Consider the following 26,831-nt stretch of genomic DNA (forward strand, 5'->3'; position numbering starts at 1 on the left):
CCTCTCTTCCCAAGGGCTTGCAGCATTTTTATCCTGTGCCAGGGCTGCTCCCATGGCAGGGGTCACTCACCTGCAGCACTGCAGGATGCTCCTGGGCTCACACTGGCTCCTGCTAATGCAGATGGCATTTGGTGACAGGGCTTAAACACCCCCAACTGTGCACAGGGAGAGGTTGGGCTGAGTTTCAGGAGAGCTGCCATCCTGCCAGGGGAGCTGCCAGGTTGCAGGGCCTTGGCATGTCCTCAGAGCCCCACTGGGTCCCTCCATCACCTTGGGCCACCAATGTCATCCTCAGTGACACCATGTCACTGTGCCACAGGGACCAGCACGAAGGGCTGAGCAGCCCTGCCCTGGCTCACGCCCAGGGGGCACAGGGTGTGGGTTCTGGTTCTGTTTCTGTGCCTCTGATGTCTCTGTGCTCCCCACAGGACGCCTCCATCGCCCACCGCTTCCACATCATGAGAGAAAAGCACCCCGAGAAATTCAACAGCAGGTGAGGGCTCCCCAAGGACCCCCTGAGGGCTGGGGGGGTTTGGGGGGACCCCCTGCCACCCCATGGGGGCACCCAGCACCCCATGCACCATGCCAGGAGAGTTTGGTGTTTGTACAGCCTGAGGGGACAGGCGCCAGCCATGGTGGGGGTTTGGGATGCTCCTTCAAGTCCTCTGCGGTGTGTCAGGCTGCTGAAGCTCAGCCACACCCCCAGTTAGGTTCATTCATGCTTTATAATTAGTGTGGAATGCCAGGACAGGCAGGAGCAGGCCAGGCAGGGAGGGCAGGGCAGGCAGCAGGTCACAGCTCGTTCTGCTGCGTTCAGGAAATGGGGTGGTGGCAGCAGGAGCTGTGACTGGTGAGCCCCATCCCAGGTTTAGAAATGCCTCAGTGGACCAAAATGTCTGGGTCTGCCCTCAAATTCAGCTCCTCCTGGATTACAGCTCTCCCAGCTCCCCCTCCAAGCCTGGCCCAGCAGCTGATGCAGGGAATGAGCCACGGTCAGAGGCTGCTGAGCTGTGGGACATCCCCTCCATAGGGTGCCCTGTGCTCCCCATGCTCCCCATGGCCAGGGAGCACCCATGTCTTGGTTTGGACAGACAGGAGTCTGCTAAGGAAGGCAGGAGCCTCCCCTGAAATGGAGAATGTAAACCCTCCCCACCCCTCCCAATTGCTATGAATTTTAAATTAAGGGGCTCTTAGGCAAAAAATATGGCAGCAGGAAGAAAATAACAGTTCTTTAATAGGGAAGAAAATAAAAGGATAAAATGAACAATGCAGTACACTAGAACAACACTGCCAGAGTCAGAACCCAACCTGACACCCTGTGGGTCAGGGTGCTGGCAGCAGTCCCATTGGAATTGTGGCTCAGCCCTCCTGCAGTGTCAGGGGTGGTTCTGCTGGAGCAGGGATCCTGTAGAGAAGGATGGATTCTTCCTCTGAAGATCCCATGGAAGGAGAAGCAGCTGCTGTTCCTCTGGGAATCCCATGGAGAAGCCATGCTGGTGTCTCAAAACCTCTGGATTATATCTGGGTAGCAATGCTTGGCTCCTCCCTCTGGGCTCACATCTCCCAATGGGATGCTGTAGCTCTTATCAGCCATGCAGGGACATTCAATAGCTGTTATCAGCAATGTCCCCTCCCGAGGGAGGTGTGATTGTGGTCACTCAAAGAGAGAGATAAGGCAAACTGCCCACTTGACAAAGGTAACCTGCCATACAGGTGGTAATGGAAAACATCTTGCATTGCAATCTTCAACAACCCAGCACCCCCATCCTCCCCCTGTGATGGGTGTCAGAGCCACCCTGTGTCAGCCCCAGACACCCACACAGCTCCCTAGGGCCAGCCTCCCTCTCCACCATGGCTTGTGTCCTCACCCATGGCTCGTGTCCCCACCACAGCAGCTCCATTCAGTCTCTGGCAGCCCCTCCTGCTGCTGGCTGGGGTAAGATGTGATTCCAAGGGGGGTCCTGACATGTCTCTGTGCCCCAGGATGAAGAACAAGCTGTGGTACTTCGAATTTGGGACCTCAGAGACCTTTGCAGCCACCTGCAAGAAGCTCCATGACCATGTTGAGGTTGAGGTGGGTTTCCTGGCATGGTCCCTGGCTCTAGCCATGGCACAAATTCCTTTTGGATCCCTCAGCTGTTTGAGGAGAGGGTGCCACCACTTTGACCCCTCCCTGTGGCAGAAGGACAAGGCAGGACCCCTTATTCCACCACACTGCAAAGCCAGCCAGCTGTGGGCAGAAGAATAATCCTGTATTCCCCCACTTCCAGCTGTATTTGAGAGCATGCCTGGAACATTCTCCCTGTAAATTCTGCACTGCTCCCAGCCCTCATTGGATGACATGGAAACAGCCTTTAATTAGAGCTGGGAGGAGGGCCCGTGGTTGCTAAGAGTGCTGTCACTTCTCTGTGCTGGGGATTTGGGCTGTAAACTTCCATCTCTTCTTATCTCTGGATAATCCACCCTTTTATAACTTAGGCTGGAGGGTGAGGGGAGAAAATAGCACTTGCCAAGAGGTGGTGGGTGCAGGGTGCTGCTGGTGGGCACAGAGCAGAGCTGTGCCCATGGGCAGAGGGATTTGGATGCCCCGTTCCTATACAGGGAGTTTCTTCCCTTCCCAAAGCCTGGGGTGGGTAGCTGCACCCTTGGAAACTTGTGGGAAGGGGCAGGAGCAGCATCACAACCATCTCACCCCTTGCCCATCCATGCTGCACTGTCCCAGGGTGGATAAAATCCGTGTTTGTGGAGTTGGGTGCTGCTGGAGATGGGCACAAGGTGCCCCCTGTTCCTTCTCAGGGTGCTCCCCACCGAGTGTGCATGCCCAGCAGCCGAGCCCACGGGCAGGAAGGGGTTAACCCCACAGCGTTTGGAGTTGAAAGGAGCCGCCTGTCCTCCCTCCAGCTCCCAGGCAACTGTCAGCCTCGCAGAGAAATAGCAGTTTTGTTTTGGAAATTGGCACTCCTTCCCCCTACAACTCCTGGAAATGAATTTGCTTTTTCCCCCAGCTGCAAATTTCTCCTTCCAGCCTCGCTGCCGTCAGCTGCCCCAGCTCAAAGGGCCCATTGTGGCTCCCTGGCAGGAGCAGGAGCAGGAGCAGGAGCAGGGAGGGCTCTGCAGGGAGAATCCACAATCCAGAATCGCTCCTGCCCGCGGCTCTGGGCAGGCGTGGGCGGCTCTGGGCAGGAACAGGCTCCTGCTGCAGCATCCCAGCATCCTGCACTCCTGCCAGCCAGCTCCCACCCCATCCCATCCATCCCATCCCACCCCATTGATTCCACCCCACCCCATCCCAAACCACCCCATCCATCCCATGCCATCCCACCCCATCCCATCCATCCCATCCCAAACCACCCCATCCCATCCATCCCATCCCACCCCACTGATTCCATCCCACCCCATCCCAAGCCACCCCATCCATCCCATCCCACCCCATTGATTCCACCCCACCCCGTCCCATCCTACCCCATCCATCCTATCCCATCTCATGCATCCCACCCCACCCCATCCCACTGATCCCACTGATCCCCCTGATCCCATCCCATCCATTCCACCCCATCCCACCCCACCCCATCCATCCATCCCATCCCACCCCATCCATCCCACCCCGTCCATCCCATCCCACCCTATCCATCCCATCCCATCCCATTCCATCCCATCCAATTGATCCCATCCCATTCTATCCCATTGATCCCATCCCACTGATCCCATCCCATGCATCCCACCCCATTCCATCCCACCCCATTCCATCCCACCCCATCCATCCATCCCATCCCATCCCACCCCGTCCATCCCATCCCACCCTATCCATCCCATCCCATCCAATTGATCCCATCCCATTCCATCCCATTGATCCCATCCCACTGATCCCATCCCACCCCATTCCATCCCACCCCATTCCATCCCACCCCATCCATCCATCCCATCCCATCCCATCCCATCCCATCCCACCCCATCCCATCCCATCCCACCCCATCCCACCCCACCCCATCCCATTGCTATCCACTGCTCAGAGCATTGAGGTCTTTTCTCCCCCTACAAATCATAATATCATTACATTGTACTGAGAACTTGGGGATTAACATCCTTTCCAAGCCTTGGACAGACAGCTCTTCCTCCCAAACCAGAAGATTCCTGCTTTTTTTGCTTTTTTTTTTGCTTTTTTTCACTTTTCTAAAAATAAGCTCCTGCAGCACCAGGGGAGGCAGGAAGGATCTGGCACGTGGAGGTGTGAGCACCCAGCTCCTCACACACGGGGCTGGAGTCCTCAGCAATGGCCAGAGGGGTGGGAAAAATCAGCTCCAGACCTTTGTTCAAGGAAAACACCCAGATCAGGAGCAGCTCATCAGCCCATTTTGTTCCTCTCAGCACAAGAAGTGAGGGCAGGCCTGCCTTTGCGTCACCAAAATGCAAGGACAAACTGTGCTGGGATTTGCTGAGGCACAGAGTGGCAGGTAAAGAGCAGATGCCTGAAGGAAAATAGGGATGTTTTAGAGAAATTCAAGCTGGATGGAAAAGTGGCTGCTTTGACCAGAGGTGTTTAGGAAGGAGGTCCATGTCTGGGGAGTGTGACAAGAGCTGAAGTTAGGAAATGCATTTCCATGGCTGGTGCTTCCAGTTCTGTGGGAAAGCTGCAGGCAATGGATATTTTAACTTGCACAGGGAATTTTCAGCCCTGCTGCATGACAGCAAAGCCTGGGATGCCAGTTCTGTGTGCTGTGCTGTGCTTTGCTCTCCAAAACCTGACATTTCTCCCTCTGACACCTTCCCCTAATTTCCTTCCAGCCTTATTTCTCTTTTCCAAATGGCTCTTGAAGACAAACTGGTTTGAGCTACATTTTGGGCAGCCAAACTTTCCAGTGCTTTGGAGTCAGTTTGGATGAGGAGAGGGGGAAGGCAGGTGCTGGAGCTCCTAGGGTGGAAGCTGCTTTGGGGTCAGGGTGGTGTGACCGTGTTCACAGGGGTCTGAGGATGAGGGAAGAGATGGGGATCTGACTCCATGTTTCAGAAGGCTTGATTTATTATTTTATGATATATATTATATTAAAAGTATACTAAAAGAATAGAAGAAAGGATTTCATCAGAAGGCTAGCTAAGAATAGAATAGAAAAGAATGATAACAAAGGCTTGTAGCTGGGACAGAGAGTGCAAACCAGCTGACTGTGATTGACCATTAATTGGAAACAACTCTATGACACCAATCCCAGATGCACCTGTTGCATTCCACAGCAGCAGATAACCATTGTTTACATTTTGTTCCTGAGGCCTCCCAGCTTCTCAGGAGGAAAAATCCTAAGGAAAGGATTTTCCATAAAAGATGTCTGTGACAGGGTGGTGTTGCCTCCCATTTTGGGTGACAGCACTGAGTCCAGCCAAGTTTTTATGTGCTCCTCCAGAAATTTCCTTTTTGAAACTGCCATTTTGGACCTGTGATAAAACTCCTATGGAAGCAGAGGGGAGAGCAGCACAGGGAGTGCCGAGGGCAATAACTCTAGGAAAAAGTGAGGGGGATGTTTGGATCTCCAGCCCCACCACTCTGGAGCTGCCAGTGTCCCCTGGAGCCACCCAGTGTCACTCTGTGCCCAGGGAGCCACATTTCCATGGCAGGGAGAGGAGGGGGCTCCCTGTGGTGGGCCCAGCTCCCTCCTGACACCCCCCCTGTGCCCTGGCAGTGTGATGGGACCCTGCTGGACCTGAGCACCACATCCCTGGAGGGCATTGCTGTGCTCAACATCCCCAGCATGTACGGGGGCTCCAACCTCTGGGGAGAGACCAAGAAGCAGCGTGGCTACAACAGGCTGGGCAAGAAGGTGCCAGACAAGGTGCCAGGCACGGTGGTCACCGATGCCAAGGAGCTGAAATTCTGCGTGCAGGGTGAGTGGGGGGCACCAGGGCAGGGTGGGCAGCAGTCCCAAAGGGCTGCAGGGGACAGCAGGGGTGGTGCCCTGGGGACATCCCCACTCCTGGGTGGGTAAAGGGTGTGGGAGGCCCATAGGGGTGGGTGTGAAAGGGGACCCTGAGGCAGAGCTGTGCCATGGCCAGGTGTCCTTGCTGGTGGCCCAGAGGAGCAGGAGGAGCTGTGAGAAGAGGCCATCCCCTGGGGTTTGAAGGGGTGCCATCATTTCATACACTGCAAACAGTGCAAGGCCTGGTGAGGATCTGGGCTGGCACCACGCAGACCCGGCTGCTCTTCCAGATTTTTTTCTCCAAAGATTTTGGCCGGCAGCATTGCCCAGTGCTGGGAACACCCAGCTTGGTGGTCTCAGGACACAGAGCACATCAGGATAAATCCCCTCAGAGCCACCAGCACACCCTGAGGGTTCCAGTGAGGGCAGGAGGAGGGGGATTCCAGCTCAGCCCCCTGTGTCCTGCAGACCTCAGCGATCATCTCCTGGAGGTGGTGGGGCTGGAGGGCGCCATGGAAATGGGGCAGATCTACACGGGGCTCAAGAGCGCGGGGAAGAGGCTGGCCCAGTGCTCCTCCGTCATCATCAGGTACTTGTCCCCTTCCTAGGAAACCCGACACCCGTGTCACCGAAACCCGACACCCGTGTCACCAATTTCCCCTTCTTTGCGCCTTGCAGGACGTCCAAGCTGCTGCCCATGCAGGTGGATGGGGAGCCCTGGATGCAGCCGTCCTGCACCGTGAGTGCCCAGCCAGGGGCTGGGGGGCTGCCAGGGGGTGGCGATGGACAAGATGGGCATCAGGGGTGGCAGGGGGTGGCGATGGCCAGCAGCGGTGGGGATGGGTAGCAATGGATGGGCAGCAGGGGTGGCGGGGGTGGGGATGGGGAACAGAGGTGGCAGGGGGTGGGGATTGGGCTGAGGGGGTGGGGATAGATAGCAGGGGATGGAGATGGGTGGCAGGAGATGGGCAGAGGGGCTGGCAGGGTGTGGGATGGGTGGGAAGGGCTGGCAGGGTGTGGGGATTGGGGAGAGGGCTGGTAAGACATGGGGATGGGTGGCAGGGTCTGGCAGGGTGTGGGGATGGGGGTGGCAGGACATTGAGGATGGGCAGCAGGCTGGGACAACCTTGGCTCCTCCTGGCAAAGCTGCAGGGTTTGGAGGGAAGCTGGGGCTGGGTTTGGAGGAGCCTGGGCTGGGTTTGGATGGAAGCTGGGGCTGGGTTTGGAGGGAAGCTGGGGCTGGGTTTGCAGGGAAGCTGGGGCTGGGTTTGCAGGGAAGCTGGGGCTGGGTTTGGAGGAGCCTGGGCTGGGTTTGGAGGAGCCTGGGCTGGGTTTGGAGGGAAGCTGGGGCTGGGTTTGGAGGGAAGCTGGGGCTGGGTTTGGATGGAAGCTGGGGCTGGGTTTGGAGGGAAGCTGGGGCTGGGTGTGGAGGGAAGCTGGGGCTGGGTTTGGAGGAGCCTGGGCTGGGTTTGGAGGGAAGCTGGGGCTGGGTGTGGAGGGAGCCTGGGCTGGGTTTGCAGGGAGCCTGGGCTGGGTTTGCAGGGAGCCTGAGGCTGGGTTTGCAGGGAGCCTGAGGCTGGGTTTGGAGGGAAGCTGGGGCTGGGTTTGCAGGGAAGCTGGGGCTGGGTTTGGAGGGATCCTGGGCTGGGTTTGGAGGAGCCTGGGCTGGGTTTGGAGGAGCCTGGGCTGGGTTTGCAGGGAAGCTGGGGCTGGGTGTAGAGGGAGCCTGGGCTGGGTTTGAAGGGATCCTGGTGCTGCTGCTGGTGGGTGCCACAGAGCTGAGCTGTGACTCCGTGCCCTGCACTCACCTCACTCCCATTCCTTGCTGGATGGGCACACAGCATTCCTCTCTGGGGAGCTGCAGGAGGATTCCCTTCCATTTCTCCTCCTCCCTTCCCATCCCAGCAGGACCTGGATGTGATTCCAGAGCTCCTCCCCGGGTGCTGAGCTGCTCCCACCTCCATGGGGTCACTCCTGAGGGTGCCTGGGAGAGCTCAGGCTCCTCTCACTGAGCTGGGTTTTTCTACTTCTTTTTAGGTGAAAATTACCCACAAGAGCCAGGTGCCCATGCTGCTGGGGCCCCCCCAGAAGAGCAGCTTCTTCTTCCTGAAGAGGAGGAACAGAACTCGGGATTAAAGCCTCACCCAAGGATCCACAGCCTGGAGCATCCCACCTGGGGATTGTTTATCCTGGGAAGGTCTTGCAGGCTCCTTCCTGACCACCACAAGCATCCTCTCCAGCTGGGATGGAAGAAGGGGGACAAGGCAGGCTGGAGCAGTGAGCACATTTGCTGGAGCAGCACTAGGACTGGGATTTTATTTTTTTTTCTCCCTTTATTTAAATTCCCTCCAGCCAAGCTGCCAGTGAATGTGCTCCTGAGGCAGCACTGAGCTCCATTTATTTATTTATCCTCCTCCTGAAGGCCACTTGATGTCTCAGTGGAGTGGCTTATTCCCCAGTCCTTGCAATGGGAGGAATTATTTATTTCTTTAGCCCAGAGGAGCCAGCTCAGGCCCTCACCTCTGTGCTGTGGGGTTTGAGGGAGATGCAAGAACCATTGCTGCCAGCCCAGTGGGACAGGCTGGGGACAGCCAGTGCACAGGGACAAGCCTGGGGTGCATGGCAGGAGATTGTGTTTTTACAGGGAAATGGCAAAAAAAGGGAATTTTGGGGGAAGCAGCCCCAGCTCTGGGCTTTGTGTTCATATTTATGTATTTATTTAGCAAACTTTGGACAAAAAAGGGACTCTGGTGGTCACCTTTCTAGGAGCCCAGATTGGACACAGACACCACCTCCCTTCTCTGCTGGACTTTTCCTCTCTCCTAAATCCTGCCAGCCTCTCCTGAGGGCTGGAGACCAGAAACTCTTCTCACTTTAAGGTGTCCCCAGCACCTTTTACACACCTGCCAGTGTGCTCTGCCAGGCTGGTGCTGCCCCTGTGCTGCAGGGAGTGGGGCAGGGTGCTTGCACCTCCCTTTCTCTAGGGCCAGCTCTCCCCACAGCCCTCTGCAGCCCCAAGAAGCCTCACAGGTGATGGCAGCTGGGATGCACAGGCAGGTGTCAGTGGCATCACCCCTGGATGGACAGAGCAGGGGGTGCAGCTCCTCTCCAGGGACCAAGAAGCAGCTGGATGCAAGGAGTTTGTGGTGGTCTGGATGCACTCCCAGGGGCAGGAGCTGGCAAGGCTGGCCATGGCAAGGGGCCAGCAGTCACCCAGTGCCTCCAGCAGTGAGCCTGCACGCAGGATGCAGCCACATCCTGAGTTAAACCTGCTCCCTTGGGCTGCTGGGAGCAGCAAAACTCCTGCTTGTCCCCACTGCCTCCCTGCCACAGGGCTGGGACAAGTCACAGTGCCCACCCAGTCCCTGCTGATGCTGCAGGTCCCTGTTCAGCAGCGTTCCCTGGCAGAGGGTGCTGCCAGCTCTGCTCCAGAGGGGCTGGGAGGGACCTGCTGGGGAGCTGTGTGCCCAGGCAGTGTCACTGCAGGGCATCAGTCCACTGCTGTTCTTCTCCTTCTCCTCCTTCTCCTTCTTCTCCTTCTCCTTCTTCTTCCCCTTCCTCCCCTTCTTCTTCCTCCCCTTCTTCTTCCTCCCCTTCTTCTTCTTCCCCTCCTTCTCCTTCTTCTCCTTCTTCTCCTTCTTCTTCCCCTCCTTCTCCTCCTTCTCCTCCTTCTCCTTCTCCTCCTTCTTCTTCCCCTCCTTCTCCTTCTTCTCCTTCTCCTCCTTCTCCTTCTCCTCCTTCTCCTCCTTCTCCTTCTCCTCCTTCTTCTTCCCCTCCTTCTCCTTCTTCTCCTTCTCCTCCTTCTCCTTCTCCTTCTTCTCCTTCTTCCCCTTCTTTTTCTTCCCCTTCCCCTTCTTCTTCTTCCCCTTCTTCTCCTCCTCCTCCTCCATTGCCAAGAGCAGCAGTGCCTCACAGCCCCACGCCTGGGGAGGGTGACAAATCCACCTCAGCCAGACCCGGAGGTGACAATGTGGGGGATGGCAGCACACCAGGTCAGCAGGTTTGGTTCTGTTTCCCTGCCCTCAGGGCAGTGTTTTGTCCCAGCTGGGGATCAGCAGTGCTTGGGCAATGAGCTGTGGTTTTCCTGCCCCTTGTTCCTGTCACAGTTTGCTGGGCTCTGGGCAAAGAGCAGCCCTGGGGGCTCTGCTGGGCTGTGCTGGCAGAGCTGGGAGGGCACTGAGCCTGTCCCTGCTGCCTTGGGCTGGAATCAGGGCCACACTCTGGGCCATGGGACAGTGACACACCAGCAGCACTGCCAGGCTCCAGCCAGACACCCCTCTGGTGGCCAGGGAGGTGATCCCTGCCCCAGGGGCTCCATCTGCTCCCACACTGCCAAAGGCCTGGGCCAACAGGCCTGCCAGCCCCACCTCCTCCTTACCCTGGTGGTGCAAAGCTCCTGAGCCCAGGAGGAACCCACAGGGACTGGGATTGCAGCTCCCCCTCCTCAGCCTGGTGGTGCAAAGCTCCTGAGCCCAGCAGGACTCACAGGGGCTGGGATTGCAGCTCCCACCTCCTTTCCCTGGTGGTGCAAAGCTCCTGAGCCCAGGAGGGGCTGGGATTGCAGCTCCCCCTCCTCAGCCTGGTGGTGCAAAGCTCCTGAGCCCAGGAGAGACTCCAGGGACTGGGATTGCAGCTCCCACCTCCTCACCCTGATGGTCCTGAGCCCAGCAGGACCCCCAGGGGCTGGGACTCCTCTCCCACCTCCTCACCCTGATGGTCCTGAACCCAGCAGCACCCCCAGGGGCTGGGCTCCATGCCAGCTGTCCCTGGTGCAGGGAGGATGAAGCCATTGCAGCTGGGGGGCACCTGAAGCCTTCATCCCCCCATTCCCCAGTGCCTCCCAGTCCAGCCCAGCTCCCAAGGGCACGGGGTGGAACCAAGCCCCCAAACGAGCCCCTGGGCACTGGGGAGCCCCAGCTGGAGCCCCAGGGGCTCAGCCAGTGCCTGTGTGTGTCCGTGTGTCCCGTGGTGGTGCGTGGAGTGGTGTCCGTCGCGTGTGCGCCCGGCTGCTGTGGCCTCGCCTCCAATAAAGATGGTCATGAACTCCTCACTGCTCCTGGCCTGCCCGGGGCTCATTCCTGGCCAGCTGTGTCCCTCTGGGGACACAAAGGGACAATGCCACTCCATGCTGCCGGGGCTGAAGGGGTGCAGGCAGCGATGGAGTGGTGCTCGGTGCGAGCTGCATCCGGCTAAATTTGGAGCCTGCAAAAAAAATTTTTTTTTTTTTTCATCAGTGGGGGCTAAATTTAGCAGGCACCGGTCACCATCCCCCCCCTGGCAGCCCTGGCTCTCCAGGGGTTTCAGCTCTTCCTGTGAGCTCCCACCCTGTCATCTGTCCCATGGCTGTCACCTCTGCGTGTCCCTGGGGTGCTGAGCAGCTCCAGCCCCAGATCTGCAGCTGCCCTGTTGTACCCCCAGCTCTCCCTCATCCCCACTGCCCCCCGGGCTCCCCAGGCTGGCTTTTGCCACCTGCCCTCCCATGTGTCATCTGCTAATTTTACCTGCAGTGATTTCATCTGTGCAGAGGGGAAGTGAGAGCCTGCAGAGCCCCCAGGAGCGGGCTCAGAGCAGCAAGGACACCCCGTGCCCTCTGTGCTTCCTGCCCCCATCATTCCAGCTGGCACATGAGCTACCTGCCGCGATCCCTGGGGGGTGGAGGTGGCCCTGGGGGACTCTGGGAGCTCACCAGTGACCCAGCAGCCACAGAGCAGCAGCCCAAAGGCAGCTGGGCAGCTCGCCCAGGACACTGACAAGCCCACGGGCTGAGCATTTCAAACTGGCCAGGACATCTCTGTGCTGACAGGCTTCTCAATCCCTGGGCAACTTCCCAGGATCCGAGCAGAAGGTTCCTCTCCTTCCCGAGCTGGGATGTGCAGAGTGTAACCAAACACCTTGTTTTTGCCTTCTCCAGCAATAACTTCCTAGTCTGCCTCCACAGCAATGCGAGGCCTCCCCACAGCCCATTTATCCTGTCCCTGAGCAGCCACTGCCAGCTCCCCACGGCAGGTCTCACCCCCCTCTTACAGGTGGGGAAACTGAGGCACTTAGCAGGGAAATGCTGCAGTGAGGGGCCTGGCAGGCACCCAGCAGCACCATTGTGTGCTAAATTCGTTCCCAAACCTCTGGGACGTTCAAGAGTGTGTATCCATGAATCTGCTTGGAGGGATCCGTGGCTCCAAAGCCCTTGCAGGTGGGAACTATTTTTCCCATGCCCCATTTTAAAGGCAGCCGTGGCTGCAGGGCAAGGCTGCCAAAATCAGTACTGAGGCTTGGCTTAGCCCTGAGCTCGCACGGACGCTGCCTTGTTTGTGTGAAACCACAACCCAAGAAAGCAGAGGGGACCCCAGGGCCTGTGAGGCCCGAGCTCTGTGCCATCTGCGTGCCTTGCTGTGTGCCAGCTTCTGGGGCACGTTGTGCACGGACCCGCTCCTTCTCTCCTCGCCACGCTAAACCCGGACCCGAGGGTTGTAACCCCAATTCCCCCTCCCCCAGGCCGCCCGTTGAAGCCCCATCCCCGCTGCTGCAAAGGGCCGCGGCCCCTTTAAATCCTGCGCGGCCTCGGCCCCACCCGTCAGTCTTTTCCCCCTTCTATTTTTTTATGAATGAAAAACGTTCGGGGCGGAGCCAGGCAAATCCCCGCGCGCCCATTGGCCGCCTCCGCCCCCGCCCACTCAGCCGTTCTCAATGGTGCTCGGCGGAGCGGCGCGCGGGCGGGCGCGGGGCAGCTCAGCAGCCAATCAGATGGCTCGGGCGGCGGAGCGGCGGCACGCCATTGGCGGGCGCGGAGGGTAAACAAGCGGCGCGGGGCGGGGCGCGGTGGAGGCCGCTGGCTCGGGGGCTGCGGGCCGGCGCAGAGCGGCAGCGCGGTGCCCGGGCTCCGAGAGGCGCCGCTCCATCCCCGGCCCCGCTCCCGCCTCGTCCCGCCGCCGCTGAGGCTGCGGCGCCCCGGCCGGGTAGGTGTGGGCCTGGCGGCGGGGCGCAGCGCGGCCGGGGCGCGGGCCCGGGGCGGGGGCGGTGTTTATGAATGGCGCGGGCCGCGCGGTGTGAATGGCGGGGGGCGCGCGCCAGCGGGCGCTCGAGCGCGCGCCCGGGGGAGAAGCGCGGGGAGGGGAAGGGGGGAGGCGGAGTTTATGAATGGGGCGCGCGGGGTGGCGTGGGAACGAGCCCGGCTGCGGTGAGGGGCGGGGGAAGGGAAGGGAAGGGAAGGGAAGGGAAGGGAAGGGAAGGGAAGGGAAGGGAAGGGAAGGGAAGGGAAGGGAAGGGAAGGGAAGGGAAGCGCGGCCCTCCCCGCTGCCTCCCCCCGCTCCCACGGCGCGTGATGTCACGGCCGTTTCTATAGAAATTAGGTGACATCACGAGCCGGGGGGCTGCGACCCGCCACGACAGGAGCGGGCCGGCTCCCCGGGGAGGCGTGGCGGCACCGAGCCAGCCCCGGGGGTGGCAGGGGCCACGGTGTGACCCCTCCCCGTCCCCGTCCCCTCCGCCCCCAGGCGCGCACCTGCCGGAGCCCGGGCGGGACCCCTCTTCCCGGGCCGGCGTCGATGCTGAGCGGGCCGGGGGCACTGCCCGCTTCCCCCGCACCATGGACGGCTTCTACGACCAGCAGGTTCCCTTCATGGGCCCCGGGGTAAGTTTGCCCACCCTGATCCCCACGTTGACAAGTTCCTGGCCGACCTTGGGGACACCCCGTCCTCGGGTCACCCACTCCTCATCGTTGAGAGTGCCCCCCTCGTCCTTGGGGGCACCCCCAGCCCTGGGGGCTGCCACGCTCACGGGCAGCTGCCACCCTGTCCCTTGCAGAAGTCCTGCACAGAGGAGGGCCGAGGCCGGCCGGGGTCCGATAGGAAAAGGAAATTTTTGGAGACCGACCTGGCCCATGACTCGGAAGGTAGGCAGGGCTGGCCCCGTGAGAGCGTTGTTTTACAAATAATCCTGCAAATAATGGCAGCTTTATTTATTCTTCTGTGGAGCACATAAGTCTTTCACTCTGTTGCAGAGCTCTTCCAGGATCTCAGCCAGCTCCAAGAGGCCTGGCTAGCTGAAGGCAAGTCTTCACCTCCTCCTTTTGCCGTGTAAAACCTCTCTGTGAGCATCTTTTTGAGAACTGAAAAAGCCATAAACCCACTTTTTTTGTTTGTTTTTTTTTTAGCTCAGGTCCCCGATGACGAACAGTTTGTCCCAGATTTCCAGTCTGACAACTGTGAGTGATCGTTCCTGGGTTTTGTTCTCCGGGGGGAGACGTTTGGGTGCCTGTGCAAACATTTGCACTGGGTTTGGAGCTGCTTCCTTGGGAAAGCAGTTGTTCCTGGGGCTCAAACGTGAAATCATGGGCTTTTGGGAGAAAGCACGTGTGCTTTGGGTTCATCGAGATGCAGCGTGCGGCCTCCTGCCTTTTGTTAACGGGGAAAAACCGTGGCCAGATGCATGGAAACGGCTCTGAGCTGCTCCCTGGGCTCCTCTGAGGCGTGATGCTTGTTCCCAGCGAGGTGCATTCCCTCCTAAACCCTCCTTTTCCTTTTCAAGTGGCAGAGATAACCCGTGCTGGGCTGCTTGGTTAGCCACAATCTCTGCAGTTTTCTAGAGCTTTTCCGAGCCCCGGCCCGGCGCTGTTGGCAGGAGCGAGCGCGAGCGGTGAAACTTGAGCCGCTTTAAGCAGCATTAATCACTGGCAAGGCAGCCTCTCTAAAAGGAGGCCAGTGAAAACGCAGTCCCTGGTGAATTGCATAAGAGCCAGAGTGGGTTCTGAGGCGGGCTGTGTTGCCAGAGAGGGTTGGTGGCGAGGGCAGGGGCCGGGGATGGCGCGTGGGGCTCCTCGCACGGCGCCCGGGGGAGAACGGGGGCGGATTCAGGATGTTTGGAGCTGTTACCTGGCAAACACAAGTAGTGGCTTGGTGTCGGTGCCTGGGCTTTGCTGCCGAGCCAGGCAGCCAGGGAACTCGAAGGAAATCAAATTTAGCCTGCAGTCGAACAGATTTTCTCATTCCAGCTCTGTCACAGCATGCAGCGGGGTATCTCCTCCTGTTAATTATTGCTCTTTGGTTACTCTGGAGTGGGCAGCTTGCCATTGAGCCCGTCCAGACAGCCCGAGTTTCAGATGTGTTTTTTCCCCCCCGTCTCCCCTGAGATAAAAGGCGAGCCCGGAGTCAGAAGCACAAGGGTCTGTTGACATCCCCAGCGCAGCCCAGCAGCTCTTGCTCGGAGCAGCAGAAACTGCAGTGTGCGTGGGAGGGTGGCTCTTGAAGCTGAAGCTGTTTCCAGTGCCTTTTGGCAGTCTCTTTTTCCTTGTAACCTGAAGAGCTCAGAGAGGAGAGGCAAACTTTTCTGGGTGATGCAGGAAAAAAAGAGGAGAAGGAGAAAAAGGCGTTCATTTGGTCAGGACTCTTAAAATGTTCTGATCTGCTCAGCCTGTGGAGCTGGTGTTGAAACGATTTTGTCACTTGAAAGATCTGCCTGCATGGCTCCCTGCAGCAATAACCTTCATTATCTTGCCTGGGGAGAGAAAGCAAAGGTCTCTCTTGCTGCTGCAGGGTGTCAGGCTGAGGCAGAGGGGAATGGAAAGCCCAGCTCTTGCATCCCTGCACTATTGAGAGTTTCCAGAGCAGAGAAACTCCGGTTTTGAACCGTGTGCCATGTAGAAAGGGAGAGAAGGATGGGTGAGGTCTGCACCCGGCTTTCACTAGCAGGGACATGCTGCCTTCCTGGGCTGGCACCCCTTGGCTTCTGGGGAAAGGTAGATCCCTCCTCAGTCCCTGTGGATGTTTGTGGGCTCTGTTTCTGCAGCTCTGTGGCTCCATGTCTTTTCCCTGCTGCTCTCTTATCCTGAGCAAACCTCAGCCTTGGGCCCCATCTTGCATTCCCAGGGCCAAGCTTCCCAAAAGGGACGAACCAGGCTCAGTTTGGACCCCACTGCAGTGGGGAATGTGCCACGTGGAGTCTTGGAGGTGCTCAGAATCCTTCTTGCCTTGCTGAAACCCCCTCATAGCTGCCTGCAGCTCTGTAATACCCACTCTCTGTTCCCAATTCCATAGCCAAGATCCCAGCAGACAGGGTATTAAAGCTGGGGCCTGGTAGCACAGTAACATGGAGGGCAGTGGGTCGCTGTGCTGGGGAGGAAATCCCACTGCAAGGAAGGCAAGGCTGCTCCACATGAGGGATGCATTGTTCCTAGTGCCCTGGACCGGTGGCAAGAAGCCAGATTCAGAGCTTTTCAGTTGCCCAGGGAAGTGGTGGATGCTTCCATGGGAGGCAGGAGGCTGTGGTGACCCCACAGAGCTGAGCATGCTGCACCCCTGGCTGGGCACGGTGTGAGTGCACCAGCAATGTGTTCCTGTGGGTGAGGGTGTTGTGTCTCCACTGATTGTTTAAGTACCTGGGAGGTGATGGCATCGTGCTGAGGAGATCAAGCAGCACCAGAAGGGGTTTTTTAATGCCAGGGTACCTGTGTCCTCCCCTGCCCAGGCAGCACGTGGCAATAACCACGGGCAGGGCACGGAGTTTCTTACACACCAGAATGAGAGAGGGAGGTTTGTTTGTGAGGAAGAGCTGTTCAAACAAAGGAAAGCAGGATCCTGGCTTCTATTTCTGACTCCTCTCCTGGTGTGACCTTGGGTGTGCTGGGGGATGGAGGGGCAGGCAGAGCTCGGCTCCAGGTGACAGCTTGAGTGGGTGCCAGTGTCCCTGGCCTGGAAGTGTGGTTTGGGTGCCTTCCCTTGGCTCATTCAGAGGAAACCAGTGCTCTCTGAGTTTAATCTCATGGAGGTCCAGTCTTGCTGCTGGGTGGGAATAACCCGCCCTGCCCTCCAAAAAGGGTTTCACTGGGAATTCAAGTCCTCGAGCGGCTCTGTGGTGTCACCCTTTTCCGTGGGATGGTTGGCATGAGGGGCATTTCCAGTTCCACTGCTTGCATGGCCCTGGGAGGGTTTGTGTGAGCCTGCCCTAGCTGCCCTCCTGGCTGGGCACAGCTGTGGCACATGTGGCTGGTGTCCCCAGGGTCCCTCCACCTCCGGAGGGGCTGCCAGGCACCCTCGTGTGTCCTCACTGCTGCAGTGGCTCAGCCTTGCTGTGGATCTGCTGACACATCTGCTCCAGCCCTCTCTAGAGCCGAGCTGCTCCCTCTGACTATTTTTCTGTATTTTTTTTAGCTTTTAATTACAGTGCCCAGGGCAGGACCGGAAAGGGTAAAAGCGCTTTGTGCGCCCGCCGTTCCTTTGAGGTGTTGGGTGCCGGGTGCTGCTCCTCCCACCTGGCTGCCAAACCCAGCGTTTTCCCCCCAAAATCTGCCCCTGGGAGCCCCCCAGGCTCCTCCAGAGCCCGGCTGGCCGTGAGCTTGGCACTGGAGCCGTCGTGCTGAGCAGCGCCGGCCGGCCCCGCCGTGTTTGTGTAAGGAATCCAAACGTTGCACAGAGCCCCGGCTTGGACAGCTGGTCTCTGTTAGGATCTTAAGGCTCATTTCCCTTTTTTTTGAATGGCAGTGCTAAGCTCTGGGGAAATTTTTCCTTTCTTTTTTTTTTTTTCTTTTTTTTTTTTTTTTTTCTTTTTTTTTTCCCCTCCCTCAGCCACATGAATGGAGAGCGCTGCGAAGTGTTTGTGAATGGAGGGTGGTGCCTGCTCGGGGACTGGAGGCTTTTTTTTTTTTTTTTTTTTTTTTTTTTTTCTTTCAATGAATAACCAGACCCCATTGTACGGCTGGCGGAAAAACAACTCTGCTCCAACGACACGGAGCCTGTTTGGGAGAGCCATGCCCGCGATAGGCAGCTGGAGCCCTTCCAAAGCCAGTTCCCCTTGGCTTTCCCATGGCTCAGGGGGTGCCTGTGCTTTGCTGCCGCCATTCTGCCCCCCCTTTTTTTAGGGCTGGAAGTGCTGAGAGTGGCAAAAGCTGGCTGGGGAGGGGGGGAAGGAGGAGTGGGATAAATCCAGGGTGTGGGGGGCTGTGCTGGCTCAGCGCTGGGCTTTGTGTTTCAAATCCTTCTCGGCTGGAGGGGGGGGTTTATGCCCTTGGTACCAGCTGTATGGAGGCCTTTCCAAGGGGGGATGGGTAGGAAAGGGGAGTCAGCAGCTCTTTAAAGGTTTTGACAAATTAGGGGGGCAGCTAATTACCTGGCAAGCTGTGAACAGTTGTCCTGGAGCTATTTGCTCCTCTCCAGTGTAGCTGGGCTGTGTTTAGGCTTCACATGAAGCTAATACTCCACTTCCGATTAGTCTTGGCTCTCCTCTGAGGCACTATTTAGGTACAGAGCTCTGAGGCGCTTTCCCTTTCCTAGGGCGCCTGCTTTTAGAAATTAATTAGCTTAAGCGTATATTACTCAGTTTATAATTATATATATAGCAAGCGAGCTTGGGAGTGGGTGGTGAGGATTTGGGTTTAATGGGATGTTTGTCACTCGAGCTCATGCAATTGTGGGACCCCAGGACCAGATCCCATTAGACCACCTGGGCTGTGGGATGGTGGATCTGTGAGTGGGAATGGCCCTCTGAGGGCAGGTTTGTGGCATGGGAATGCCCCTGTGAGGGTGAGTGGGTTGGTGTTTGTGAGGCCCTGGAGCTGCAGTCTGTCACCCCCTGCTCTGTGTCACAGCCTGTGGTGCCTGGGCTCTGCTCCACTCACTGAGGGGCTGGTGATAGCAAATGTCTGATCCAAAGCTGTTGTGGAGCTGCCTCACAGCCCCTGGAGCCCTCCTGAGAGCAATATCCTGGGCTGCTGTCACTGTCCCAGCTCTGCCACCCTACTTCTCAGCCAGTGCTGGGGTCTGGCAGGGCACCCATCACCCTGGTTCAGCTGCTGATGCTCCCAGGGCATAAAACCTCAGCCCCTCACCCCAAGCACAGAGCTGATGCTCCCATGGCATAACTCACCCCCTTACCCCCAAGCACAGAGCTGGTGCTTGCAGGGCATAACTCAGCCCCTCACCCCAAGCACAGAGCTGGTGCTTGCAGGGCATAACTCAGCCCCTCACCCCAAGCACAGCGCTGATGCTCCCAGGGCATAACTCAGCCCCTCACCCCAAGCACAGCGCTGGTGCTTGCAGGGGCAGTGCTCCCATGGCCCTGTCCCCCGTGGGTGAGCCCGTGTCCCCCTCGCTGTCCCCGCAGTGGTCCTGCACGCCCCACCTCCGGCCAAGATCAAGCGGGAGCTGCCCAGCCCGTCGTCGGAGCTGTCCTCCTGCAGCCACGAGCAGGCTCTGTGTGCCGGCTATGGGGACAAGTGCCTCTACAACTGCTGGTAGGTAGCCGGGGCACTCCGCTGCCCGCAGCGCCCTCGGGGGGTGCCGTCCCTCGGTGCCACCGCCATCCCCCGGTCCTTTTCCCCTGGCAGTGCCTACGACAGGAAACCCCCCGCCGGGTTCAAGCCATTAACGCCGCCCGCCACGCCGGTGTCCCCCGCGCAGCCCGGGCCGGCGCTGCCCCCGCCGCCGCCGCCGGGCCCCGCCGGGCCGGGCGCCGCTCACGGGGCCACCCCGGGCCCGCAGGCCCTGCAGGAGCAGCGGCAGCAGCCGCCCTTCGCCGTGCCCAGGCCGCCGCACCCGCCCATCCACATGCCAAAGATGATGTCTGAGAACCAATTCCCCGCAGAGCACAGGTAAGGCAGCCCCCGGCGGCCACAGGGGTGCCCCCCCGGGGCTCTGTGGGCGCTCTTGGGTGGGTTGGTGGTCCCAAAGTGTGGGGGAGAAAGAGCCACAAGGTCCCGGTAGGAAGTGGCAAGTTTTGCCACGTGGCACCACAGCCGACAACGTTTGTCCCACCGAGTGCAACCACAGCACGGGGACAAAGGCACAAGCATTTCTCTTTCTCATGCTCCTTCCAGTCCCTGAACGCTGCAGAGCCTTTCCCTCCCTCTTGGGAAGGGCAGGGGAGGCAGAGTCTGACTCCTGCATCCTCCCCCGTTCCAGCAGGTGCTGGTCCTGAGTCAGGGCTCTGCTCTGCTCATTCCCACCCACTGCAGCTCTGCCTCCTGAGCCCTGTTGGGCTGTGGAGCTGTGCCCATCTCTGTCCTGCCCGTGTGCACCCTGGGCTGGGGGTGCTCCAGAGCTCCCCATGGCATCACCATGATTTAATGGGCTGTGGTGGGAGACCCCTGTTCCCTCCTTCCTCTCCAGGCTGTGGCTTCACTCCCCATCACTCCCACGTCCCTGGAGGCTCTGCCAGTGCCTTCCCTCACCCTGGGTTTGCTCCTGTGGGCATGGGACAAGATGTGGCAGCCTGGCAAAGGCCGTGCAGTGGGGCCAGGGAAGCCCTTGGAATGGGAATGTGCCCATCCAAGCAGGCAAGCATCCCTGCCCAGCAGAGCTCCGTGTGACCTTCAGGCTGTGCAGGGGGCTGGCTGCGACCCCTTGGGAAGCACGGTGCCAGCACAGGGCTTGGGTTTCATTCAGGAAGGGCAGAGGGACACGGCTCGGAAATGGAGTAATCCCAGCCCGGCAGCTGGGAGGGCTCGGGTTACAAAGGCAAATGGCGCAGGGCCCGGCGGAGAGGAGCCGCACGGAGATCCAAGATCACCTTTCAAGGTGCCGGAGGAGGACGAGGGGATGTGGCAGCACCCCCTCGGGATGGTCCCTCAGCCTTTGCCACCTCTCAGAGCCGTGGTGGCAGCACCACGGAGCCCAAAATAGTGCTCCCTGCTGCCGGGTTCAAGGTTTAATCCCAGCTGCGCGGGCGGATTAGCAGCGGCTGGAGCTGCGCCGTGGATTTGGCTTTGCGTAAGCGCCCACCCCTGCTCAGCATCCCTGGCCCCTGCCCCCCTCGGTGGGCACTGATTTTACTGAGTTACAGAGATACCAGCTCTGAGGGGTGTTTTTTGGTCCTTTTCTCATTCCTTTCCAGAAGGCCAGAGTGCTTTACTGTGTTATCTGCTGTTCCATCTTGGGGTCCTCAGTGCTTGGAGGGGCACAGGCTTCTCAGCACCCTGTGGTGGCTGTGCCTCTGAGGAGCCACCCCAGCTGTCAGCAGCTCTGGTTTGGGGTGAGAGCTGCCCCCCACTCCTCAGTAACGCCACGTCCTTGTCCCCAGGTTTCAGAGGCAGCTGTCGGAGCCCTGCCACCCCTTCCCGCCGCAGGCCGGGGTCCCTGGGGACGGCCGCCCCCTGTACCACCGGCAGCTGTCGGAGCCCCTGGGCCCTGCTGCCCCCCGCCCCCCTCAGGGATTCAAGCAGGAGTACCACGACCCTCTCTACGAGCACGGCGGCCCTGGCCTGCCTGGTCCTCCTGGGCACAGCTTCCAGCCCCCCATGGGCATCAAGCAGGAGCCCCGGGACTACTGCATTGACTCAGGTGGGTGTGGGCCAGGGGACAGCCAGGGGGGCTTCAGTGACATCAGAAGTGGGGTTGAGCCTCAGGGAGTGGGTGCTGTGTGACCCTGGAGCTCCTGGGATGCTGGGATACTGCTTTTCCCTTCTTTCCTCCTTTCCCAAAGCCAGGGCATACAGCAGGAGTTCACCTGATGCCAATGGTGTGGTCGGGGCTGTAGTCCCAGGCTGGGGTGCCCCACAGAGCCTGGCGGGTCTCCCCATGGCTCTGGCCTAGGGCCAGCTGTGATTGCTGGCTGCTGGACCCTAGCAGCATCACGGAAAAATCCTCTAATCGCCTTAGGACCTAAAAATACCCCAACCTCGGGATGGAGGGTGGCACAGCCAAGCAGATGGTAGGGGAGGTGCAGCAGTGCCTCCCTTCATTGTGGGGCCTGTGAAAACTCGAGCTGCTCCAGTCTAAATTCCAGTGCCACCCCAAATCATACTGGGTTTCTTTTCCCCAATGTTGAGGGTGGGTGTAGTAGACCAGGGAGTGTGGGGAGGGGGGAAGGTTACCACATTTCACTGCAGGACATGCTTGGGGTAAAGAAAATGTGCCAAATCCATGGGTTTACTGCCCTAATGTAATTTCATTTCCCCCTCAGAAGTGCCTAACTGCCAGTCCTCGTACCTACGGGGGAATGTCTTCCCCAACAGCCATGACGGTGAGTGACTCCCCCAGTGTCCCCTGTTGTGACCCCATCCCTCCCCTGTGCCAGGCAGCACTCCCTGGGCACCCAGGAAACACCCATGAGAGCACTGTGGGGCCTGTGAGAGCCACACGTGCTGGCACCAGCCCCAAAAGCAGCCAGCAGCCCCTGTGAGGGCACAGCAGTGCCATGGAATCTGGGATAATGCAAGCTGCCAGTAGGGTTTGGGAGCAGCGAGGGGGGCAGAGCTGCACAGCACTCAGCCACTGAAGGAAATGGGAATTGGTCTGCTCCCTGAGCTGTGGATGGAGTCCTGAGCTGGATTCAGCCAAGGCAGGGTTTTCTGGGGTCCAGCCAGGGTGGTGGAGGGGCCTTATGCTCACAAAGGGTTTTTTCCCCACAGGATTTTCATATGAAAAGGACACACGATTGTATTTTGATGACACGTGCGTGGTACCCGAGAGGCTGGAGGGTGAGTCTGGCCCCAGGGGAGCCTGCAGGGGAACTGGGGCTCATGGAGGAAGATGTGGGGGCGCTGGGATCTGCAGTGCCTGGCTTGTAAAGCCAAGCAGTGTTGGCACGGTGCTCTGAGAGCTGCTGAGCATCATCCCACGTGGCAGCTTGGCATCACTGCCATGCTCCATCTCTGTCACTGACACCTCCCTGCCTGCACCACCATCCCCAGCACCTCTCCCACCCCATGGCCTGATGCTGCTCAGGTGTCTCAGCACAGGGATGACCTGTGTTGCTGTACATATCTCCTGCTGGTGGCACAGCCTGGGAGAGGGGCAGAGCCAGGCTGTTTACCCAGGTGTCTCTTTGTGTGAGCAGGTAAAGTGAAGCAGGAGCCCACCCTGTACCGCGAGGGCCCTCCCTACCAGCGGCGTGGCTCCCTGCAGCTCTGGCAGTTCCTGGTCACCCTCCTGGATGACCCTGCCAACGCCCACTTCATCGCCTGGACCGGCCGGGGCATGGAGTTCAAGCTGATCGAGCCTGAGGAGGTATGAGAGTCCTGCCCTGGAGCTGGGGATGCCTGGGGGGTGCAGGAGTGGATCCTTCCTTCAGTACCTTTCACTGCCCCTTGGCGTGGCACGTGCTGGCTCCCAAAGCTGGCACTGCTCACCAGCCATGGTGGTGTTGCCTCTCTGCTGTGCCTTGCTGAGTTCTGCTGCTCTGCCCTCCTTCCCAAGCTGCTCCCATCCTTTGCCCTGGGTTTCCAGCGGCAGCTCCGTGCTGGAAGCACACGGCTCCACGGGAGGGTGACACAGAGGAAGGAGCAGTTTGGGGAGTAATTGAGAGCAGCTGTAGGCAGCCCCAAGCTGCACATTGTGGGTGATTACCCATAATGTCTCTTGCGCCATGCATGGAAATTGCGGTATTTTGAAGCAGCTTTTTTGGCAGACTCTGCCTAATGAAATGACTTTTGATTTGGCCCCTGATCTGGCGGTGGCTGTGTGGTCACAGCCTGAGCGTTTATCATGGCAGGCAAGGAACCACTCCCAGACCACGGTGACACCTTCACTCCAGCTGCCCCAGCCCCCTCATGCCAGCCTCTAGCCACATTTCAGTTGTGATTCCCCCTGAGGATCCCTGTCCCAGCCCTGATGGCTGCCCCCTCTCTCCCCGTAGGTAGCACGGCGCTGGGGCATCCAGAAGAACCGACCAGCCATGAACTACGACAAGCTCAGCCGCTCCCTGCGCTACTACTACGAGAAGGGCATCATGCAGAAGGTGAGGCCACAGCAGAGTGTGACCATCCCCTGCTGTCCCAGGGTGCAGCAGCACGGGGATTAGGTCTGATGTGAGGTGTGTGGGGCTTACCCAGGGCAGGGAGATGTTCCCTCACCCCCTTGTCCTCCCTGCAGGTTGCCGGCGAGCGGTACGTCTATAAATTCGTCTGTGACCCCGACGCCCTCTTCTCCATGGCCTATCCCGACAACCAGCGCCCTTTCCTGAAGACAGAGCCGGACTGCCCAGTGCCCGAGGAGGAGACGGTGCCCCTGACACACTTTGAGGACAGCCCTGCCTTCCTGCTGGAGATGGATCCCTGCGGCAGCCTTCCCTACGCGGAGGGCTTCGCCTACTGACTCGGCCGGCTGGCAGAGCCATTGGCACTAGCGCACGCACCTGGGGCAAACGCGGTTTTCTAAAGAATATTTTTGGCTGTCCATAAGAGGGGGAAAAAAAAAACCCACAAACAAACCAAACCACGAAACCAAACCCCAGCGACAAAACAGCATGGGTGCACACGCAAATTCGAGGAATTTAAAACGCCCCACGTGTGTCGCCGCCGAATTCCCACCCTTCCTTTCCAAGGGCTAGTGCACAGGACTGCCCGTGGCTGGCACCTCCTGCCGTGCATCAGTGTGATGTCTTGGGGCGCCGGGAGCCTGAAGGCGCGGTCTCTTGCCCAGGCCCTGGCTCTGGCCGTGCCCCAGGGCTGGGCTGCGTGGCTGCCGAGCCAATTGTCACGACAATCCGCTTTGCATCGAGCACAATCCGCGTAGCTGCCTTGTGTGGTGGAAAGGGCTTTGATTTGCACAGAGAGAGAGGAGGGATGCGGGGGGGCCGCCCGGGCCAGCGCCCCGGGGCTGATGTGCGCAGCATCCTACCCCAACCCCGAGGAGCCTTCTGCCTTCTTCCTGAGCCCCCTCCCCATGTAACCTCCTGTTGTTCCCATAGAACCTCCTGCATCCTCTCCGTGCCCTCCATCCTCCCCAGCTCTGGCTCTGGGCCATGGGTTGCATTTTGGGGGAGGAGACCCTGACACTAACTTCCTCTTCGGTTGTTTTTTTTTTTTTTCGGGATGTTTTAGGAAAATACTAAAGGTTTCTAAACTGATTTTTGTAGATTTTTTGTATTTTAAGGCAAAGCTATTTTTTGCAGCTCGGCTGCTGTCCCTGGAGCCCCTGGGGACGCCCCAGTGGCTTTCCTGGTGGCAGGGGGAGCCCTCGATGCCCGTGGCTTCCTGGGATGGCTGCCGAAGGATCTGGTCCACTCCATTTCACTGCTCCAGTCCTCTTTCCCAGGGGAGCCAGGCCTGAATCCCAATAGTGGCCCAGCTACTCTCCCCCTGCTCGGCATGGCCTCGGAGCTGGGCTGCAAGGCTGAGGTGGGCAGGGATGGGGGATCCCCCCCTTCCTCAATCCCCACCTCTCTCCAGCTCCCCCCACCCCTCGCTGCACCTCTTAACACTCCTCCACCACTCATATATCCATACCTGCCTCCCCTGCACCAGGCTACATGTTTTGTTGTAAATGCTGTATAGGAATTTTTTTCTCTTCTTTAGTTAGCTTTGGTTGGAATTTTTGTTTGGTTTTGGTTTTTTTTTTTTGGTTGGTTTTTTTTTTTTTTGTCTGATTCTTTTTTTTTTTTTTGGGAAGTATGAAGATTAACTCTACAATGACTAGGTTGCTCTCCCCAGGGTGGCTGCAGTGGCCTGTACCCATGGGGGAGCATTTGGTTTTGGGAACCCCACCCTTGGGGGACAGGTTTTTAACCATTTGCTGAGTGTGGCAGGTCTGCAGTGCAGAAGGAGTTAATCTGAGGACTGATTTGAAATATCTTTATTCAAGCAGGGCTATGTATCTCCTGCAAAGCTGCATTACATTCTGTACTGTGTACAATAAAGGATCTTGCTTCCTGTTCCTCCCTGACTGACTGGGCTCCTGCTTTGCCTGTGTCTGGGATGCTGCCTGTGCTGTGAGGAGCCCTGGATGTGCTTGTGGGATCTGTAGTGGTCCAGGATCCAGCCCAGCACTTGGGGCCTGCAGCATGGTGTGGCTGGAGCTGGGACCAAGGCACCAGGGCTGCTCTCTCCCCAGCTCTGGACTTGTTCCTGGATTTGTTGTTCCTGGGTGTGGATGATGCCGTGGCTTTCCCAGCCACATCCTATGAGAGGATACCTTTGGAATGGGGGTGGCTTCTGCCCAGTCGGTGCAATTTAATATTTCCTCTTGCCAGGGATTCTCTGTGAGTCCTCCACTCCCCTGGAAACCCGAGTACCTGTCATCAAGCAGGGCTAAAGCTGGTGGGGACCTCTCAGGACAGCCCCTCCACAAGCCACTGGCAGTGGTCCCCCATTGCTAGGCTATGAAAACTTCGGGGAAAAATTTGCAGAAAGATGGAGGTGGGTGGAGGGGAAGGGCTGTTCTGTGAGGACTTTATTCAGCTGGAGGGTCTGGTTTCTCCTGACGGGCTGGAAAAGAACTCAAACCCCCCAGAACTCCCAGTGCCATTGGCCTCAATTCTAGCTGGGCTGAGCCAGGGTCTCCATGGACATCCTGTGCAGGGTGCTGGTGTGATGCTGCTGGAGCTGCCCTGACACGTTTCCTCTTCCAGCTTATTTTCAGAGCCCAGCCAAGCCCCTCCCTGGATGTGGCAGGGGAGGGATGAAAGGTGCTTGTGTGCCATGATGGTTTTTACACCCCCACCCCAGCTCCCCTGCATCCCCCGCTGGCTCCCAGCCACCTTTCTAATGGCTCCTTAAGCTGCTCTTCCATCATGCCTGAAGTATTAAGCTGCATGGGGAAGTGTGGCTGTCTCCCAGCCCAGACAGAGCAAAACAGGCTCTAAAACATCCAGCAAAACCAATCCCTCTGGCATGGAGCCTTCAAGGAGCTAAATCAGCTGTTTAGCCTCAGGAGACATCTTACACTCCCAACCCATCCCGTCTTTATTTTCCACAAAGTTCTATCCTCTGCCCAAGGGTGCAAACCCAGGTGATCTGAGCTCCAGACAGTGCCTGGTAATCCCAGCCCAGTGGGGATTTCAGCAGGCTGAGTGCTGGGGCTCAGGATGGGGCCGGGGGAACTGGGGGCACCGGCAGCGCGGCCGGCGGGCAGATGGCCCAGGGGGCAGAGCTGGGACCAGTTATGGAGGGTGAGGATGAGGATGAGCAGATAAAGCAAAGCCTTCCAAAGCCTTCATCAGGCATCTTGGCACACCACAACCCTGACCCTGGCCCTGCAAATCTTGCTGTGGGCAGGGCTGGGGCCC

The 26,831-nt window shown here is 58.6% G+C and overlaps 2 protein-coding genes across 3 annotated transcripts in view; both read left to right on the plus strand.

The window, feature by feature from the left end:
• The window catches only part of LOC131087686 (diacylglycerol kinase beta-like), a 30,626-nt gene extending 22,579 nt beyond the window's left edge, over window positions 1-8,047 (plus strand). For both annotated transcript variants that reach the window (XM_058031505.1, XM_058031506.1), the window contains exons 20-25: window positions 429-493; window positions 1,984-2,074; window positions 5,670-5,871; window positions 6,372-6,492; window positions 6,582-6,642; window positions 7,941-8,047. In XM_058031505.1, coding sequence (XP_057887488.1) covers window positions 429-493; window positions 1,984-2,074; window positions 5,670-5,871; window positions 6,372-6,492; window positions 6,582-6,642; window positions 7,941-8,039 — 639 coding nt within the window. In that variant the 3' untranslated portion in view covers window positions 8,040-8,047. The remainder of the gene's footprint in view (window positions 1-428; window positions 494-1,983; window positions 2,075-5,669; window positions 5,872-6,371; window positions 6,493-6,581; window positions 6,643-7,940) is intronic.
• Window positions 8,048-13,022: 4,975 nt separating this feature from the next.
• On the plus strand, window positions 13,023-25,481 carry ETV5 (ETS variant transcription factor 5). The gene is made up of 13 exons (XM_058030968.1): window positions 13,023-13,077; window positions 13,394-13,530; window positions 13,704-13,791; window positions 13,900-13,947; window positions 14,053-14,103; window positions 18,993-19,122; window positions 19,216-19,479; window positions 20,907-21,166; window positions 21,789-21,848; window positions 22,237-22,305; window positions 22,665-22,834; window positions 23,463-23,564; window positions 23,699-25,481. Exons 1-13 carry the CDS (start codon window positions 13,038-13,040, stop codon window positions 23,918-23,920), a joined length of 1,641 nt encoding a protein of 546 aa, XP_057886951.1. The 5' UTR covers window positions 13,023-13,037; the 3' UTR covers window positions 23,921-25,481.
• The last annotated feature ends 1,350 nt before the right edge of the window (window positions 25,482-26,831 follow it).

Source organism: Melospiza georgiana, chromosome 10 (genome assembly GCF_028018845.1).
Source record: "Melospiza georgiana isolate bMelGeo1 chromosome 10, bMelGeo1.pri, whole genome shotgun sequence".
Taxonomy (NCBI): Eukaryota; Metazoa; Chordata; class Aves; order Passeriformes; family Passerellidae; genus Melospiza; species Melospiza georgiana.

Bases quoted from the DNA above. Each gene is read 5' to 3' on its own strand.
- ETV5 (XM_058030968.1), top strand. From the start codon at position 13,038: ATGGGGCGCGCGGGGTGGCGTGGGAACGAGCCCGGCTGCG. The intron at 19,480-20,906 runs GTAAGGCAGCCC...CCTTGTCCCCAG, and splicing joins CAATTCCCCGCAGAGCACAG to GTTTCAGAGGCAGCTGTCGG. The intron at 22,306-22,664 runs GTGAGTCTGGCC...TTGTGTGAGCAG, and splicing joins GGTACCCGAGAGGCTGGAGG to GTAAAGTGAAGCAGGAGCCC.